This window comes from Eleutherodactylus coqui, chromosome 4 (genome assembly GCF_035609145.1).
Source record: "Eleutherodactylus coqui strain aEleCoq1 chromosome 4, aEleCoq1.hap1, whole genome shotgun sequence".
In the NCBI taxonomy this organism is placed as follows: Eukaryota; Metazoa; Chordata; class Amphibia; order Anura; family Eleutherodactylidae; genus Eleutherodactylus; species Eleutherodactylus coqui.
Genome location: NC_089840.1, coordinates 88055051 through 88075658, shown reverse-complemented (window position 1 = coordinate 88075658; position 20608 = coordinate 88055051). Strand labels below are relative to the sequence as shown.

At 44.8% G+C, this 20608-nt stretch overlaps 1 protein-coding gene across 1 annotated transcript in view; it reads left to right on the top strand.

The window, feature by feature from the left end:
- MAP3K15 (mitogen-activated protein kinase kinase kinase 15) overlaps positions 1-20608 on the top strand; it is a 144233-nt gene that overhangs the window by 96677 nt on the left and 26948 nt on the right. Inside the window, exons 14-18 of the mRNA XM_066599836.1 lie at positions 3318-3405; positions 4405-4538; positions 4664-4791; positions 7991-8121; positions 18727-18832. Coding sequence (XP_066455933.1) covers positions 3318-3405; positions 4405-4538; positions 4664-4791; positions 7991-8121; positions 18727-18832 — 587 coding nt within the window. The remainder of the gene's footprint in view (positions 1-3317; positions 3406-4404; positions 4539-4663; positions 4792-7990; positions 8122-18726; positions 18833-20608) is intronic.

The window sequence follows — 20608 nt, the reverse complement described above, 5'->3', positions numbered from 1 at the left end:
GGTGCATAACAAGAGCCCTAAATTCCCACTATGATACTCTAAGGCAGTGTTTCCCAACTCCGGTCCTCAAGGCACCCCAACGGGTCATATCCTCAGTGTTGCACAGGTGATTTAATTATTGTCGGGGCCTCAGACATTGCCACATGTGTTCTTACTATAGGAGATCCTGAAAACATGACCTGTTGGGGTGCCCTGAGGATCGGAGTTGGGAAACACTGCTCTAAGGTCACCAAAAAGTTTATCTAGAGTGATAAGTAAGGATTTGGCGCTCACTGGAAGGATACTGAAAAGTGTAGTAGGTGAGGGGTCTTGATTGCCAGGTGAAGACGAATATTCCTAGGTGCTGTAAACAATCTCATAAGAGAGAGCGGCTAGAGGGAAACTCCAATCATGGCATGAAGGAGGAAGATATAAATGAGATAAAAGGAAAAAAAAACCTCAGTGCTCGCACCATAGAATAGTATACTCTATTTCTACCTATTCTATGGTGCGAGCGCTGAGGTTTTTTTTTCCTTTTATCTCAAAAAGTTTATCTAAGTACTTTTGTGTTTTTTTTCAACGCAAAGTTAGAAATGAACTAAGGAAGAAGAAAAGGAAGAGGGAGGGGGGGGAGAGGAAGGAAAAAGGAAGATGAGGAAGAAAGAGGTGGAAGAAGAAGCCATTTCAGCAGCTTCGGCTGAGATGAACCACCCGAGGTTCTGCAACTGAAAGTCGGTCTCATTCATCTGTTTTGGCAAATGACTTTCTGTAAACTCCAATCAGATTATTTGGGTCAGTCCCGAAAATTTCTGCAAAAAATATGCTATGTGGACACTTACCAGAAACTGCAGCAGAGTCTTGGTTTGTCTCTCTGTCTCCCTCTGGCAGCGCACTGCCCCCTACCCACTCCATAGTGGAACGATTCAGTATCGGTCATCTTTGATCATATATGTGCCAGGCTTTTTTCTTGACTAAGAGCTCACGGAGTATATCATGGCCAAGTCTGAGTGTACATCTGCGGTGGAGAAGCATATATAAGAAAGCGGTAGGGCTTCGGGAAGGGGGCATATGGAAGAGGGCCGGGGTCTGTGCCGTTCCTTGCACACGTTTAATCTGTCCCTGATGTATGTTTGTGCTGGCCTGGTGCTGTGATACACTTATGGATGAGAAAGCTTCAAATCCGAAGGAATGGAAACTTGGTGAGCTTATTTTTCACATCCGTGTCGGAAGCTTTACATCTCAGCCGCCAAAGTCCTGACAATAGAAACACAAACACTGCTGATATTTTCCCATGGAAATTTTCATAGAGAGGTTTGTCCACCAAAGGACAGAGTTGTATGTGCCAATTCCAATAAATAGTCCTTAATCCAGTCCACATTTCTGTATTTGTGGAGATATATATAATTTCTTTTTTTAGAATTCGCTCATTTGATTTATTTTGACTCCCTGCTATGTAACATTTTTGTACTGTATGGATAGTGTAAAATTGTATCTCCCAGATATGTATTTCATGTGGAAAAGAGCCCTCTTTTTGCTACATTGTAAGCTATTAACTGTTAAAAGGACTTGAAAGTGACAATCACTTTTCTCAGCACCAAAAGAGCAGTTGTCCCTTCCCTGAACCGGTTTCTCTCAATAAGACATGACAATATGTTTGTCTTTAGCCACTTAAACCACCATATTCCCCATAGCCATGTATGGATGTGAAAGCTGGACTGCGAAAAAAGCTGATCGGAGGACTGATGCATTTGAACTGTGATGCTGGCGAAAGCTGCTGCGTATGCCCTGGACGGCGAGAGTAACAAATAGAGAAGTCCTGAATCGTATAAGACCCAATATATCACTGGAAGGCAAGATGGCTGGACTCAGGCTCATGTATTTTGGCCATGTAATGTGAGCAGAGTCGCTAAAAAATCTATAATGTTTGGACAGATCGGTAGCAAAAGAAGATCCGGTCGCCAAAGGACACGATGGCTGATACTGTCAGCGCTGATATGTCGGCATCGATATCCGACAACTGAAAGAAGCAGTGCAAAACTGAAAAACATGGACTTTCTAATGTTGAAAACGCAATGCACAAAAAAGTGGCAATTTTTGTGCAATGCGTTTTTTAACATTAGAAAGTCCTATTGATAGATCAGCACTACAGAGATTGGGACAGCGAGGAGAAGACGCGGCTGAGCCCCGGCAGCCGAAGGGAGGTGGATATGTATTTTTTTGTTTTTTTACACCACTTTTAATGGATTTTCAGGGAAGGGCTTATATTTAAAACCCTTCCCTGAAATTAATTGACAGGGTTCCGGCAGCAGAATCCTTTACCGCAGCAGAAGAATTCCCCTGCTGCATCTGTCACAGATGTGGCAGATGTAGCAGCAGGGAATTCTTTTTACTAGCAGGGATGAAGGAAACATCTGCCGCATACGGCAGATGTGTTCTTCATCCCCGTGGGGGGACACGGCAGTGGTGGACAGGTAAGTTTATTTTTTATTTATTTATTTCTTTTACACAAAAATTTTTGTTTTTCAGGGAAGGGCTTTTATGTAAAGCCCTTCCCTGAAAAACAATGCAGGGGTGCCGGCAGACCATTGTCTTCAATGGAGCCTCCAGCAGCAGCCGCAGCTCCATTAAAAACCATGCACGGACCTGCATTCACGCGTGTTTTTACATGTACATGGGTGCACACTTATGTACGCACCTATGTACGCACAAAAACACGCTCGTGTGAAGCCACCCTTAGGGTCGTAAATGACCAACAACAACTTACTATTCCCACACTTTGAACGGACTTTTCAGAATAAGCTGTTTTGTGCACCATTTCTCACCATTATATGAGTTTGGCTATTGTATGGTTCTCTTTCTGTGGCTTCCACCCCCCCCCCCCCCTCTCTCATCTCCATAGACTTCTATTGGTAGCATGAAAGAACCGCAAGCAGCCTCCTACTTCCTGTAATAAGTCTGTCTCTCTAGTATTAGAAACGGACTTCACAGGACAACAGGCAGTGGACAGCAGGTTAAAAGGAAAGGAGGCCCTTAGTGGCAGCATGTTAGAGCAATATTTCAGCACATAAATGTCATTTTAGGTAAAGTGATTTGTACTTTTGTGGCTCCTCATATTTGACTACTGGATAAGCAAAAGTGTGTTCAAAGTTCCATGCCCATTTATAGTAGGAAGATTTCCTGGCAAAAATGATATTATTGTGACTGGAACGGAGTGTATGTAGTGCTGACCTTCCACATTTAGGCATATTTCACATTAAATCTGTTTTAAAAATAACATCAATAATGTATCCGATTATATGGATCTTGGTGTCTAACAAGTCATTTTGCCATTTTTAAAGGTTTTGTACTCTTGTTAAAGAAATCATCACAGATGTTGTGGGCAGCACAGTAGAACTGGAGGGGGAAGCGGATGGTGATACGTTGGAGGTGAGTAAGTGCGTACAGAGGAGGATTTAGCATCACAGAACAAAATACTTGAGCAGTAGCTTAAGAGCGCACACGTTTTCATTAATGAAACTGAACTGATTTAGTTTTAAGCAGAATCACTTCTCGATCCTCAGGGCTCTTTCCCACGAGCGTAGACATTTTTACGTACACCCACCGGCGCCATAGAAACGCGTGAACAGGTGCAGAAATTTAACATTTGTGCTCCCATTCACATGGCACAGGCCCGGCGCATATACGCTGAGGCCGCAATGCCGTTGCCTCCTCTTCCCTCCCCAGCTCACCACCCCTCTCCTTCCCTCCAGCTGTTTGCAATGGGAGGGGCTTGGAACGTAGCCCCGCCCCCTAATTACAAACAGCCGGAGGGGAGGAGAGATGAGGAGAGAAGGGGGAGGGAGTTTAGCAGTCATGCTGCTAAACTCCGTCTCCCCTCCCTTCTCCGGCCGCTGTCATTGGCTCCCATAGGACTCTGCAGCGGTCGATGTATTCCGGGCACAAAGATAGTTTCAGGACTATCTCTGCTGCCCGGCCTTAAAGCGCCCGGCGCTACATTGGCCAGCCTGGCGCTTTTACGCCGCAGGAAAACACCTGTGTGATCTGATGCATTGGAATCGAATGCATCAGATGGTAGCATATGCCGGCCAGCCGTGAAAACGGCCGTCAGTATACGCTCGTGTGAATAAGCCCTTAGTCTTGTGTCTTGTCTTATGAGAGTCCTATACTCATTACTGCTTTGATGTAATAGTCCTCTATTTTGCAGGAATTGCAAGCAGAGATTGTTGCGAGGATCTGATGGATATTTCCATTATTATAATAGTCACTAAATGTGGTGAGGGAACAATAGTCATTGTAGATGTTGCTACAAGTTATGGTTTCACACTGGGCTGGCAATTTAAAGATGCATTCCATAGGTCATTTTTGTTAATTTATCTCATATATTGATGAATTTATGTAGTATATGTTGCTCATTTTGGCTTTTAGTATGAATATGATTATGATGAAAATGGAGACCGAGTGATCTTGGGCAAAGGTACCTATGGAGTGGTGTATGCAGGCCGTGATCTCAGCAATCAGGTCCGTATAGCAATCAAGGAGATACCAGAAAGAGATAGTAGGTGAGTTTTGTATACAAGTAGGAATTTATATTGTGTCTACATTGTAGGAGAAGCTTAGCTAGAGAGAGACTAGTACTAACTACATTAGAGGTTGTACTAAATTACAACATTTTCCCATTTCCCAGATATTCACAACCACTTCATGAAGAAATCGCGCTTCATAAATATCTTAAGCATCGCAACATAGTTCAATATCTCGGCTCTGTCTCAGAGGATGGATATATCAAAATCTTTATGGAACAAGTTCCAGGAGGTTTGTTTCATGTATTTGCACTTAAAAATTAAACATTAAACCCCTTAATAGATGATAAAACTATAGAAAATATAATATTGCCCCTTTTTTTCCCCCTGGTTTGTCAAGTCTGCTACATTTTCCGCATATTCCTGAAATTAACAGTCTTTTACAAATCCTTCTGAGAACATAAGGTTTAATCTCCTGCTGGTCTGTTCATATAGAAGATTGCTTTATATTTTTGTGAGTTATAATTGTAATATGCAATGACAAAGTAGCAGCAAAGAAAAGAATGATAATGGGAGGAACTGCTGGGAATTTGTATGTGTGCGTTTTCTATGTTTAATGCTCCTTTAAGGGCTGAACAATATATTATACGTTGCACTACATTCAGAGTGTAAACGTTTAGTGCGCTGGTTTCTTTATCTTAGTCTTCAAAATGTTCAAGAACTTATTAAATGAAAAATGGACATACAAATTGGCTTTTAGAAAAGTGCTGCTAAAAACGGATAGAGCCGGCCCTAAATTATTTGTATGAAATCTTCCTTTGACCATTTTACGACTGCCCATTGTAAATTTATATCGCTGCTTGCTTTGCTCTGTGCAGCACCAACGTAAATTTAGGTTCTTCAGTCAACGGGCGATCGTGTCCTCACAAGTGGGTGAAACACCGAAAACGGGGCCTGACTAATGGGCTGTTTTTCAGGTGCTGTCATCGGGACCTGATTGGTTGTCAGAGTTACAGACACTTGTAATGCTGGACAGGAAAGTTTGTTGTAGTAATAAACTTTCCCAGCATTTGAGAGGTGTAATAGCCTTTCTCTAGTCTGTGTGAGGTCAGTGGAGAGAGAAGCTGAAGGTATTGTGAAACCACACATATTAACCCCTAATTAACCCTTTTTATTACAATTACCTATACTATTTAGTTAGTATAGATAGTTAAAACATAAACCTGCACTATACAATTATCTAGACGTAAATTTATAGGGGTACGTTCACACTTAGCCACTGTTGCATTGCTGATTTTCATGCAGACCCAAAACAATGTCCGCATCAAAATCCACACCATTTTGTGTGGATTTTGATGTTGATTCACGGCTAATTTTACCCTTTAAGAAGCGGGGGTGAAGTCTGTTGCCTTTGTCAAAATCCGCACTAAATGGGGTAATATGGAATTTGACATAGATTTTCTGCTGCAAAAAATCCACACCAATTCTACTACGTGTGAACGTACCCTTACATTACTTTATTAGCTCAATCAGTTATTACATGAATTAATTTAATTGTCAATACAATTTACAATATATAGATTAAAAATGATAAATTACATTTAAAAACCATATATTTAAAATTTTCAATATTGACTTTTAATTAGTAAATTTCCTAAGGCCTCCTGCACACAGGCGGATTTGCATTGGGGAATCTGGAGCGGGCATCCGCCACCAGATTCCGCAGCAAATACCGCCCATAGCATGCTATGAAAAAACACGTTTTCCTCTACATGGGCAGAAATCAACTGCAGTTTTTCCGCTCGCGGAGGAAAAATCGCAGCATGCTCTATTTCTGTGCAGATTCCGCACGGACGGCTTCCATTGAAGTCAATGAAACCCGTCCGACCTGCGGCCCTTCTGCAATGACATTGCGGAAAGGTCACGGATTCTGCGTCATCGCCTAGCGACGAAGCAGGGATTTGAGAAGAAAAACCTGTACTGCATGTGTCCGACAGCTCGCCGTGCGGACTATCCTCAGTACAGTAAAGAAGTGGTGGTGTCAGGTACGCGCAGTCACCGGCCGGCACAGGGTTTGATTCCACTGCGGGCTCCCTCATGCGGAATCCGACCCGGCTGTGTGCATCTGGCCTAAATTGCTCAGAAACGTGCAACATTTCTCAAATGTGCTTCCAAAATAAAGTAAACAAGGATGGATGGATGGATAGATGGATGTGTGTATATATATATATATATACCTATTTGACAAATTTCAGTTGGAAATAAAAAGAAAAAAAATTCTACATTTTGCGGTTTCTTAATTTATGCAAGTCGTATTGGTCTATTTTTACAACTTGATTAAAGTTCAATATGTGATGAAAAAATAATGTCAGGCTTACCTGGACGTGGTCAGGCTTACCTGGACGTGGTCAGGCTTACCTGGACGTGGTCAGGTTTTACAGAGTTATCGGTTATCGTGACATATACCAGATTTTCTCTGTCGTTAAGGCACAAACCTGTTTGGTCCTGAAGGGCTTAAAGGCCATGCCAACCTTCGCAAACATTTTTCACTACAGTCCTCTTAAAATTAAAAGCAAAAAGCTTTGCAAATAAAAAAAAAATTTAATGTTTAGCTCTCTCTCCCAACACCCCATACACATACATGTGCAGTAAGGAGGAAGCTGCTACAGACCCCTTGTGGCAGTGACTAATTTCCCAATGAAGGATTGGTTGAAATCCAACTGCCAGATCTTGATCTCCCCAAGCTTTTGCTGTCAGTGCAGAATTGGGAAGCTGCCATACACTCAAATGATTGGTTGATTCCACCAAAATGAGTAACTTCGGTCTATCTACATCTAATGTATATGGTCACTTAAACTCGCTTCCATCTGTTCCCTACTTGTTGCTAATTAAAGCTAAAAGTGAGCACGGCCATAGAAAGATACTATAACATTTGTAGTAATTACCATGGAGACTCATGGTTCTGCATAATAGCTGGAGACACAAAGCAATCAGAAATACTGTTTAAATTTGCTGCTTTTTTTATTTTGGATGCGATGGAACAATAAAACAGTGGTGGTGATGGTAAGTATATGGGAGCACTTAATGATTTATCACAGGGTATAATAAACATTACTACGGTAGTAGAGATGAGCGAACGTGCCCGTTTAGAGCAATTACTCGATCGAGCATTGCTTTTTTCGAGTAACTGCCTAATCGGGCAAAAAGATTCGGGGGGCGCCAGGGGTGAGCGGGGTGTTGCGGTGGGGAGTGGGGGGGAAAGAGAGAGGGAGCTCCCCCCTGTTCCCGGCGCCCCCCGAACCTTTTCGCCCAAGTAGGCAGTTACTCCAAAAAAGCGATGCTCGATCGAGTAATTGTCCTAAACGAGCACGTTCGCTCATCTCTAATTATTACGTTTAGAGTTCTTAATATTTCAGTATTGAAAGCAAAACACTTAATTGTAATTTCTAAAACCACTGCATCCCCCTGATGAGGTCTCTTTCTCTTAACAGGTAGCCTTTCAGTTCTTTTGAGGTCTAAATGGGGCCCTATGAAGGAACCAACCATTAAATTTTACACTAAACAGATCTTGGAAGGATTGAAGTATCTTCACGAGAATCAAATAGTACATCGAGATATAAAGGTAGTTAAAATGTGTATTACTGTATGTGGGATATTTTTTTTTTAAACTCGTTTTATTGAACAACATATATTTTGTACATTGCATGAATAAGCAATTATTTACACAGTGTGCATTACATACACTAACAATAATTAAACTTTGCATACATCAGAAAATTCTTTGGTATCAGTGTTCGGTACACAAGTACGTTACATTTTCTCTATGTTTACTCAGCATATCTCAATACATACATCTGTAGTGTTCGTAGCATTATTGCTCATTTTACCTGCCAAGCCTGGGTGTGCTCTGTCTTAATAAATTTTGGAACATTTCTTGCATGAAGTTTGTGTTTGTTGTCCCGCACCAAATCCCCCATACCCTGTCGAACTTTTCAGGGTATTTCCTGTTTTTGTAAACTATTTTCTCGTATGGTAGGATGGTATTGATAATACTCTGCCATTTTGTAACTGTCGGAGGGCGCCTGTCCATCCATCTTAGCGCTATAACTTTGCGGGCATAAAATAATACTTTAGTAAGGAATATTTTATCATAATGTTGCCATTGTTCCTCATCTATGATCCCTAGCAGACACATTGCTGATCCAGCGGCACTGGTATTCCCATCAGTTGGGTCAGGAACTCTGTGACCTCTTCCCAATATGTGTATACTATCGGGCACCCCCATATTAGATGGTTAAAGTTTGCGTTTGTTGCGCGGCATCGGTGGCACTGACTGGTCACTGATCTGTTCATTTTATGGAGTCTAGTTGGTGTTAGATAACATTGATGCAGGATATATAACTGGATCAGTTTGTTGTTCGCGGCTGGTGAGACCCTGATGTAGGTGGCCATTGCGGTCTCCCAGTCCTCATTAGTCAGTGTTGGGATAAGTTCCCTCCATTTCTCCAGTACCACCATTTGTGTATTGGGGATCTTAGAGTATAACAAGTGGGTATATAACTTTGAGATTAGGCCCTTAGGGCCCTGTGTGTGCAGTATACCTATTAATGGGTATGTGGAGAAGGGTCTTCTGGGTTCTGGGAATTGCGCTGTCAATGCGTGTCTGAGTTGCAGATATCTAAAAAATCCTGTTCTAGGTACCCGGTATATTTGCTGCAATTGCTCAAAGGAGACTAGTGTCCCGTCAATGTATAGGTGTTCCAGTGTGGTAATTCCCAGATTTAGCCAAAATTGTCTGTCTGGAAGGTTCAATAAATGCGGCATCGCTCTGTTGTTCCATAAGGGGGTTTCCAGGGGGGTGTCCTCTTGCCCCGTCAGTTTCCTACATGCCCTCCAGACACTTATTGCGAGCCTGTGAATGGGCAGCATTGGTTTCGTCAACAGCCCTGGTTTTACCAGGATGATCCAGAGGGATGCCTCCGAAAGGAAGTACATCAGGTGGTGCTCGGAGTTCGGGAGAGGGGCGCCCGACAGCCAGTAACGTATATATCTGACTTGCCCTGCCAGGTAGTATATTTTGAAGTCCGGCAGCGCCATTCCCGCCAGCTCTTTAGGCTTTTGTAGGGTTTCCATACGGAGTTTGGCTCTAGCCTTCCCCCAAACGAACAATGTTATTAATGAGTTAGTTGTCTTAAAGAATTTTTGTGTTATAGTTATTTCTGCATGCTCTAGCCGGTATAGATATTTGGGGAGAATTATCATTTTAATAAGATTTATTCTTCCTGCTACAGATAGTGGCAGGGAGCTCCAGGCTTTTAGTTTTAATTGCAGGGTTGCTATTAGGGGTGCGATGTTTAGATTAAAGCTTTGAGTGTGGTCCCTGGTAATGTAGACCCCCAAGTATTTAAATTGGGGGACAATTTGCAGGTTGTGGTATACCTCCCCCACCCTCCACTCCTCCTCTCTCAGCGGCATAAGGGTAGACTTCTGCCAGTTAATACGGAGGCCTGAAAAATTCCCGAATTCGTCTATCTGGGAGACGGCCAGGGGCAGGGTGTTTTGGGGTTCCGACATGTAGAGTATTATATCGTCCGCATACAATCCTATCTTGTCTTCTCTGGGGCCAATCTGGATCCCCCTATATAGTGTGTGTTGTCGAATTTTTAGTGCTAGGGGTTCTATAGCAATCGCGAATAGAAGGGGGGAAAGTGGGCAGCCCTGTCGGGTCCCCCTGTGAAGTGGGAGGGAGGTGGAGATCATGCCATTTGCCACTACTCTTGCCGTCGGTGCAGTATATAAGATAGAGACCCACCTGATGAACGGCTCCCCGAATCCAAATTTTCGCAGAACCTTCATCAAATATGGCCACTCCACTGAGTCAAATGCCTTGGCAGCATCCAATGAGGCCAGGGCCCAGCTTTCTCTCCACCTCCGTCCCACCTGCGTAATTGCCTGCGTCCTTCTGATATTGTCTGACGTGGACATTCCCGGAATAAATCCGGATTGGTCCGGGTGTACTATATCCTTAATTGCTTGGTTCAGCCTGAAAGCCAGTACCTTGGCGAGGATTTTATAATCTGTATTTAAGAGGGAGATAGGTCTATACGACCCACACTCCTCCGGGTTCTTTTCAGGCTTTAGTATAAGGACTATATTAGCCTCTAACATCGACTCTGGAAGGCGTCCTTTCTCAAATATATCCTCATATAGTGAGAGTAGTTGTGGTGTTATTTCCTCTCTGTACTGAAGATAAACTTCTACTGGTATACCGTCTGTACCCGGGGTCTTATTTTTTGCCATGCCCTTCATCGCCTCCTTTATTTCTTCTATTGTGATAGGGCCATCTAATAGAGATCTGTGCGTTTGCTGTATTACTGGAAATGTTATGTTGGTTAGGTAATTCTCTAGCTCTGCTGGGGTGTAGTTAATCTGGGACTGGTATAGGTCTTGGTAGAATTGTTGAAATCTTTCTAGTATATCTTGGGGGTCTGTGAGTATTGTGCCCTCGGTTGATTTGATCCTTAATATAGCCGGGAAAGTAGTCTCTTGTCGGGCCATATATGCTAGCAATTTACTGGACTGATTACCTAGCTCAAAAAAGGACTGGTGGGTGAAGAATAGTCTCCTCTGAGCCTTTTCTTTCAAATGCATCAGATACTCTCTACCTACCTGTAGCCATTTATCTCTTTTATCGTTTGAGGGATGGGCTATAAATTCTTTTTCTAGTTGTTGGCATTGTTGCGCTAACTGTTCCTCCTTTTTAGCTGCGGTTTTTTAAATGAAGGAGATTGAGGATTTAAAGCATCCTCTAAGGTATGGCTTAAAGGCTTCCCACACCAGCATCCTATCCCGGCTTTCCTCATGCGCCTCGTAGTATATCTGAATTTGGTCTATTATTCGGTCATTTGGGCCAAGCAGTGAAAGCCAGAACGGGTGTATCCGTTGCTTCCTAATTGCAGGGGGGCCTGGTTTTTTAAGAACCATTCAGATCGATGAGTGGTCTGAAACCCCTCTTGGCAGAAATTCTATGGACTCTATTTTTGCAAACAATAAGGGGGATCCAAATATATAATCTATTCGGCTCAATGCATGATTATGAGCTGCATGGCAAGAAAACTCCTGTTGGTGGGGGTGAAATGTTCGCCATAGATCCAGCCATCCCGCCACCAAGATCATAGAGGCCAGGCGGGTCGGGCCCCCGTCTCCCGCCCCCCCGAGCACCCCCTCCAAATCTGTCCAGGTGTGGGTCCATGACCATATTCATATCCCCCATACAGATAGTCGTTACATCTGGTGTAAATGAGGCAAATTGTATGCCTTCTGCCAGCAGGGCTGTTGACGTTGTTGGTGGGTTATAGTAACATAGGAGTACATATGGTTCATTGTTTATTTTGGCTCTTACGAAGATGTATCTACCCTCTGGGTCTTTTTTTAATTGTTCTACCTCCCATCTGATGGACCTCTCTATCAATAGAGACACCCCCCTGGAATATGACGTGTGATGTGAGTGTGCTGACCACTGAACCCATGGCTTTAGCAGGCATTTAGAGGTTTCGGGCGTGAGGTGGGTCTCCTGTAGGCACAACACATGTGGTCGCCAGGAGCGTATTAAGGAGTTTATTATGACTCGCTTCCTGGGAGAGGGGGGGGGGAGAGGTGAACACGGGGCGGTTATTGCCAGGGGTAACCTGGAGGGGGGTGTTTCCCCCCCAGGCTAGCAGCCTGCAGCACAATTAGGCGGCCTTGATGGGCCCTTTATATTTGGTATGAAAGTCCCGTCACCTAAAGGAGGACAAAAATAATGGTTAGGTTTTGGTATACATTACAGTCTTTCTGTCCGTCGTCTGGTGGTCAGCCATTCTTCTGCCTCGGATGGTGAAGAGAAGAAACGGGTGCGATCTCCGTCAATCACTCGTAGTCGCGCTGGATACACCATAGAGTACGGGAGCTGCGGATCTCTAAGTTGCCTTTTAATGTTGAAGAACGAGGCTCTTTGCTTCTGGAGGTCTGCCGAGAAGTCCGGAAAGATGGGCACTGTGGCATTATCATGGCGTAGGGGTCCTCCTTTTCTGGCAGCTTGCAGAATGATATCCCTGTCACGGGAATTGAGTAACTTTGCCAGTAGCGGTCTGGGTGGGGCACCGGGTATGGGTGGCTTCATTGGCACTCGGTGAGCCCGTTCGATGACAAAGACCTGTGATAGTTCTGCATTGGGAAGAAGTTCGCGGAGCCATTTCTCTAAGAATTCTTCCGGTCTCTGTCCCTCGGTTCTTTCTGGCAGGCCGACTATGCGCAAATTATTGCGTCGTGAACGATTTTCGAGGTCGTCCGCTTTGTCTCCAAAAGTCGGCTTTCTGCGTAAGATCTCTTATTGCGGCTGACATTGGGGGGACGGTGCCGTCTAGCGTAGATATTCTATCTTCCGTAGCTGTGACTCTTTCTCTCAGATTTTGAAGGTCTTGTCTAAGAAGACTGACATCCATTTTAACTTCATCAATTTTACTGGTAAGAGTAGTCGTGGATGTCTGGATTGCTGTCAGTAGCTGTTCGGATAGTTGCTGTAGGGTTTGAACTGTCCCTTCTGTTAGGTTTGGATTAGTGTTCTTTGTCGGAGGGGGTGAGCCCCCCGGGGCTGGCGGCGCGGAATCAGAGCTTGTATCCCTGCGGTTTTCGCTTCTGACAAATGCCTTTAATTTATCTGCTGCAGCGTTCTGCCTGGTAGGCCCCATGCTGTTCTGTCAGAGATATTTAGCGGCGTATTCGGTTGCTTGCCTGTGTTTTATAGTGCTGGCTTCACCAGTATACTCGGTGCAGGGCTTATGTACGTGGTGTCTGCCCTATTCTCTGTTATCAGCAGTGGTGGTCTCTTGCAGGCCTTACGCTCTTTTTCCCCCTTTGTTTGGGGGGGTGTTCTGGGGCTGCTTCTTTGGCCTTTTCTCTAGGTATTGTGGGGGAGGGGGGTCCCACTCTCTAGCGTCTTGTTTATATAGGGTACAGTAGCTGCTGCTCCTTTTCTCCCCTTTCCCCCCCAGTGCACTTAACTGGTTGCTGCTGCTGGCGCTGCTTTTCTCCTCCAGGTAGGGGATCTCTGTGCGGCCTCTTCTCCTGACCCCTCACCGCCAGTTCCGCCGGCTCAGCCCACTAGGTGGTGGTTGTGTCAGCCGCGGCAGTGCAGATCTGCCGTTTGTATTGCTGTGGCTGCCGGTGCCCTGGCTGTTTCGCCCGGCGTCCGATCCCCTCTTTATGCTGATAGAGGCGCGGGGCCCGAGTTATTGCCGGCTGGCTGGGTCTGCCCCGCAAGATGGCGGCAGTAGCTGCGGCACCGCGTGTTCGCCCTCCAAGTCCCTCCTGTCTGGTGGTTGCTTTATGAGTGCCTCGGTGCTCCGCGGCGCCGCCGGTCGTCTCGGCTTCCCGCCTCTTTCTGTGCGGCCTCTTTATGCGACCTTTCGCTGCTAGGCCCGTCTGCCCCGTCCTCAGGATGGCGGCTGCGTCAGTCGCGGCGCTGCAAGTCTGTCGCCGGCGTCGCTATGGCTGCCGGCGCCACAGACACCTCACCCAGCGCTCGATCCTCCTCCTCTCTGTGTCGGTAAGGGGGGCGACAGGCTCGGGCAGTCGCTCGCCGGTCGGGAGTCTTCTCCACAAAATGGCGACCGCGGCTTCCCGTGCTCACCTTCAGGGTTTTCTTGCTGCGGCGCCGGGCAGGTGCTACAGCGCTTCGCAGCCTCACCGGTGGTCCAGGCTTCCCGTTCCTCGCCCTCCGCTGTGTGCAGCGCTAGATCCAGAGCCCGCCAGTCGGCTGATGACACGAGCTCTGTAATGGCGGCGCTCCCAGCTTCACAGGCCTCTTCTTTAGCTCCGGTTTTGCTGCGCCTCGTCCGTCAGGGGTAAGTGTCTTGGGGTCCAGTCTCTTCCCCCTCTCCTCCGGTGGTGTTATGTCGGGGTTGGGAGTCCTCAGGATCAGTGCAGGATTACCGGTTGGTCGGTTTGAGCAGGAGCCCTTCTTACATGCGGCCGGTCAGGTCGGCTGCTTGGCCACGCCCCCCGTATGTGGGATATTTAATTCACAGACGGATTATGGCACCATCAGAGTACAATAAATGTATGGGAGCTAAAAGAAACAGAAATCACAGGCTACCGTTAAAATAGATTTCTATTAATTCCTTAGTTTTCTGTTAATTTTGCCTACCAAATTAGGAATTAAATCAATTGTTATTCTGGTAATATTTTTAACAGCATTTACTGAGAAGGAAACTTAATGTACATATTAATTTTTTTGTGAGGGTTTTAACCCTTTCCAATCCACCGTCTGAGGTCTTCCTACATTCTGATTAAAGCTTGTACAGCTCCAATGTCAGAAGATGTCTGACAGGGTATTCTTACCGTCTATTGCCAGCCACTCCACTGTCAGAGCCCCTCTGGCGCACACACTGGCTTTAGACAGCAGATGGCATTGTTGTATAACAGCAAAAAGAGAAAGCCTTTTAGGAAACCCTGAATCCAAAATTGGATTGGAAAGGGTTAAAAGACATTTCGTTTTCTGTAGAAGTTGTGACCACTTGGGGTCCTTTTCACTGCTAGATCATTTTTAATTAGCTTCTAATGAGTTAATCAGCTCCTTAGTAGCTAACTAGCTTCATTAGCATGTTGTTAAAGAACAGCGGGTGGTCTGTTCTTTAACTATATCACTATTGTTCTCCAGTGGGACAGCTGCTGAAAGAATACTATCAGCTCTGACTGACGAGAATCACAGCGTGTGGTCCTTTTTATCGCATGCTGTGTAAGTGAGCAATGGACGAAAAGTGCACGATGGGCATCCATTCACACACAACGATTATTGCTCAAAAGATGGCTTTTGAGCGACTTTCGATTGATAATCGCTGTGTGTAAAAGGGCTCTTAGATGCCAAGGTCAGCATTGACTGTGGCAACTGAAGGGGAAATGGCCAGTTCACAAAGTCAATAAACAGCCTAATTAGGTGCAGAAGAGTGAATAGATCAGCAAATGTTCAGCTTCTCACTCCTTTCTGAGAAAAGACACATCTCCACATATGTGACAGTCCGAGTGCAAGCATCCTTTCTGATTGATAAGCGGGGTAATGACATAAACAAAAGTTCATCCTCCCCATGGATGCTATAAAGCTATACAGGGACAGGAGGAAGATCTGTTCTCCTCCTCCTCCTGCATAATATTTATCTCCCATAGGCCCATCCTCTCCTCCTTTACACAAGCTGAAATGAGAGCTGCAAGTTCAGTATGTGCAGCTTCCATTTGAATCCCCCCTAGCGCAGGCTTGGGTTCTTGGCTTTAATATGAGATCAAGAATGAAACTCTAGCCAGAAGGGGGAGGGGTAAATTTTTTATTTTGGTCCTATATAAATTGCCTAAATATTGATTTGTAGTAATGGGATTTACACTATAGGGAACACACAGGTTCTTTGGGGAGGCTTCGAAACAGATTGATAAGATGGAAGGTCTCATTACAATGACAAATTGTGACTTTTTTTTAAAGCTACATAATTTTTTTCAATGGAATTACATTAATTTTGTACATAAGCTATTCATTGCAAGAACTGCGGAAAGACTTAGTGATCCTTCGCGTTACAGTGGCCTAAGCTTACAATATTTTTAAGATGCTCCATTCTGTCCTGGGCCATTGTAACTTGAAACCACATTTGCCATACATTGCAATGCTATAAACAGTCCTGATCTGTTCGATGTTCTGAGAGATTGGATCTTCCAGCCAATCGGCATGGACATTTTACTGGTAAAACATCTGGATTACTAAAGTGCATTTACTGGCTGGCTGGTAGCGCCTCTCTACAGTATAGTGCAGTACTACATGTTCTTAAGTACTTTAGGTTTGACATTTTGGGGGCTTTTGGAATATTTGGGTGTTTTTGGATTAATTAATTGTCTTCCATGGAGATAAAGTCTCATGCAACAATGTTTTTAACTTACAAATCATTGTCCTGGAGCCAATGTAAGGGGGTATCCACAACTTGAAATTGCTTCACAATCATTCTGTACTACTTGGTTACTGCTGACTAGGACATGTGACTGCTGCAGCCAATCACTGACTATAGAAGGTCACTGCTGTGCAAAGTGATTGGCTGCAGCAGTCACATGGTCAGCATCAACCAGGAAGGACCGAATGACTGTGGAGCAATTTCAAGTTGTGGGAAAACTCCTTTAATATTTTAACTTGAGAGGTTACTTTAGTGGCGTTGTGTGAGCAGAGAGGATTGAAAATGTTATCGGAGGCAGCTGAATGCCTGATAAAATGCCAGTATTTGCGTTTTCTACTTCTGAATGTATATGAGCATATCCAAGCTTTTAGGGTACCTTCACACAGGATGACCACCTGCTGAATAATCACTTGAAAAAGCAAACAACTTGCGAATAAATTGGTGAATAATTTGTATAAACATTTGCCTTTTACATTTTGGGTAAATGCAAACAAACAACTGCCTTTTTTCCGTTTCCACGACTTTTCTGAGCGACTATCGGAACGATGGTTGTTCTGTATAAAGGTACCTTTAACCCTTTGGATAAACTAATAATAGACAAATGCTTGCTCTGCAATATTAGTCATAGCTTGAATTCACGATCGGTGTCACATATTCTTCTTTTGTGTGTTCTACACTGCTTATGTTAGTAGTTAATGTTGAATTCCACAAATTATTCGCATGTATTAAACACAGTTGTTCCAACTTCCCCGGGCTAGAAAAAGCAGAATAAAAATGATGTGTATAATGTATATTTACCCCTTTCCAATCCAATTTTTTTTTCTCATTCATTCTCCCCAGCTCCAAATAAATTGGAGCCGGTGAGAATGGATGAGAAAAAATACATTTCCCTGCACTCTCCTGAACTGACACAGTTCAGGAGGGTGCAGGTGCTCACTGCACCGTGGGAGGGCCTGCTTACCTGTCCGGCGTCTTCCGCATTCTCCCTTCTGCCTCCTGAGTCGGCGATCATGTGACCGCTGGGTCAGGTGGCACCCAGCGGTCACATGATCGCCGAGCCGGGAGACAGAAGGGAGAATGCGGAAGACGCCGGACAGGTAAGCAGGTCCCCCCACCGTGCAGGCTCCCGGCTCGGCGTTCATGTGACAGCTGGGGGTCAGGTGACACCGGCGGTCACATGATCGCCATCCGGAATCTCCGTGCGTTACATAGCGCTAATTGAGCGCTATGTAATGTGTAAAGGAGAAGGCAGAAAGGGTTAAAAACCCTTTCTGCCTTCTCCTCGGGGCTCCTCAATGAGGACCAGTGCAGGAGTGTATCTGCACCCGATGTGTCTGACGATCGGGTGCAGATGCACTCCTGCACTGCAGTGTCGGGCCTGCCCGACCTCGGAGCTGTGGAGGGAAATTATGATGCCGGGGCAGGCCCGACATTGGACTGGAAAGGGTTAAATGAAGTGATTTTAAGGAAGTTAGAAGAAGTTGGCTTCTCTTTAACACAATTCTTTAAGATGTGGTTTAAAAGTAGTTTTGATCAGCTTTTAAAATAAAACTTAAGACAAAGTTTATATATTTATACAAAAAATCTTGTATTGTCAGCGTAAGGCTGCACTTACACGGCTGATAGTGAGTTGCACCCAAGATTCTACAGCGCAACTCGTATCGCACAGCACACAGACAACCTGTCCGCGCGAGACGCTTTAACTCCTACTCTTTCATGAGAATCATATGAAAATAGGATTTGTGTCAGGTATTCTGTCTCACACTATTGGTGTGGAAGAGAGAAACGCCCATGTAGAGTAACCCATTGGAAATGATGGGGGGTTACAATGTGCGAGTTCTGTGTGTCGCACGAAAATCACGTGTTTTTCTCGTCCATTTAAGTACGGCCTAATACAAACACAGATTTACTTCCCACAGTAAAAATACATTATTGACTCGGGTAGCAGAGTAGCAGTCACAACGGCTCTTTTCAGAGTCTTATGCATGTGCTCTCTTATACAAGTCTATGGGAGAGCACATGCAGAGTCAGATTCTCGGCTACTGTTTGGACATCACAGGCGAGAATGAGGAAGCTGGTGAGTATGCAAAATACAGAGCGAGCACCCGGCTCCCTGTCATCCACCCTAACAGCACCTTTAAGGATCCTCTGAGGTAAAGTTAAAGGGAGGGGTTGCCCCACAAATATTAATTTTACACTTTTTAGATTAGCAAAACGAGACAGTTTTTCACTTTATTTAACCAGTATTGTTTTTTTTCTAGGGTGACAATGTTCTAGTCAACACATATAGCGGAGTAGTAAAAATATCAGATTTCGGGACATCAAAGCGACTTGCTGGAGTAAACCCATGCACCGAGACATTTACTGGTAATAACCTGGTTATATTATTTCCTTGATTACAGAGATCACTGTTAATTATGTTTAGGTCAACATCAGTAGCTATTTGCTTTCATTGCCTAATGTTCTCATTACACTATTTTCTCTGATGTCTCCCCATAGTGTCATTTCATATTTCACCATTATACTGTACAGCAGTGCGGTGTCTCATTGCAGGCTGGGAGTTATAGTTTTGCCAGAGAGCCTTAGGATGATGATTACTACTGTATAGTTTGGCTGCATGGCATGAAGATGTATAGTAGGACATGTCCTTGTAGTTATTACATAATGAACTACTAAGGTAGTATATGAACTCATGGAGGACATGCTCTGGAATAGTATGGCACAGAAGAGTCCTCAGAGAGCCTGCACGCACTATTGTGTTACTCCACTATGCAGGCACAGCCGCTCTACAGTTTGGAGCAGAACAGTAGCTGTAATAGCAGCTGACCCGAGAAACTGCTGATCTGTTTAACTCCCAGTATGCTGTCATCACAGGATACTACAGGACAAGCAAAGGGCATCACTGGCATGACCTCCGGGAGAGGGCAGAAACATTTACACCTTTTCAGTAGTAGTCTGCATAGTGCTTGTTGATTTCTGTAAAATCCAGAATGTAGATTTGCTGCATGATATGACAAACTGAGAAAGGGCAGAAGTACTACAGATAAGAGTGATATAAAGCAAACAAAGGGAGTGTGCGAGCTGTATTGTAGGTGTGCTGTTTCTTAAGTGTGTGATTTGAGATTAGTGACTTTGGATTCAGGGAGTCACTTGTCTTTATCTACTTAATAAATGTATTTTAATTTTTGCCTATATTACTTATTTAATCTATCCGTACAATCTGCATTGAGAATGTGATCCATTATTGACAATGCAGTCTAGTGTACATCTTGTGCCCATGTATGCCGCCCCTGAACAGCCGTTCGAGGATGCATACTGCTGTACGCGATGTGACCGGGCTGCACATTTGGAAGCCCAGAGCTTGTATCTATATGCGCAGCTTGCAACACTGAGATCTATTGCCAATGAGGAAAGGAGTTTACTTCTCACTGAGCAGACACTCGCTGGGGTAGTTGTGGGGGTGGAAAGTAGTTTGGGAGAGCAGGATGAGCAGGCTGCTAGCTGGATGACAGAAGGGGTAAAGGGAAGAGATTCAGGGAGGCTAGCCCTGAACTTGCATACCCCAACACGTTTGCAAAGTTGGCAGATGAGGGGGATGCCATTACAGGGTTGGCACTGCTGCAGCACGACATGGCCTCTGACCGCCAGGGGGATGTCTGGTCTAGTAAGAAGGGAAATAGGAACACAGGGCAGGCTAGACAGGTCCTGGTAGTGGGAGACTCCATTATTAGGGGGACAGACAGGACAATCTGCCACAAAGCCCGGGATCGTCGAATCATGTGATGTCTTCCTGGTGCTCTCAAATTTGACACATCGCGGATCGGGTTGACTGATGACTGGGAGGGGCTGTTGAGGATCCAGCAGTCATGGTACACATTGGCACCAATGACAAGGTTAGAGGGAGGTGGAAGGGCCTCAAATCATTAGAAATTATTTCAGGGAACTAGGATGTAAGCTTAGGGCAAGGACCTCCAAAGTAGTATTTTCTGAAATACTACCGTGCCACACGAGAAAGGCAGCAAGAGATTAGGGAGGTAAACAAGTGGCTCAAGAGTTGGTGTAGGAAGGAGGGGTTTGGGTTTCTGGGGAACTTGGGTGATTTTGCTGTCAGCTACAGGTTCTACCGTAGGGATGGGCTGCGTC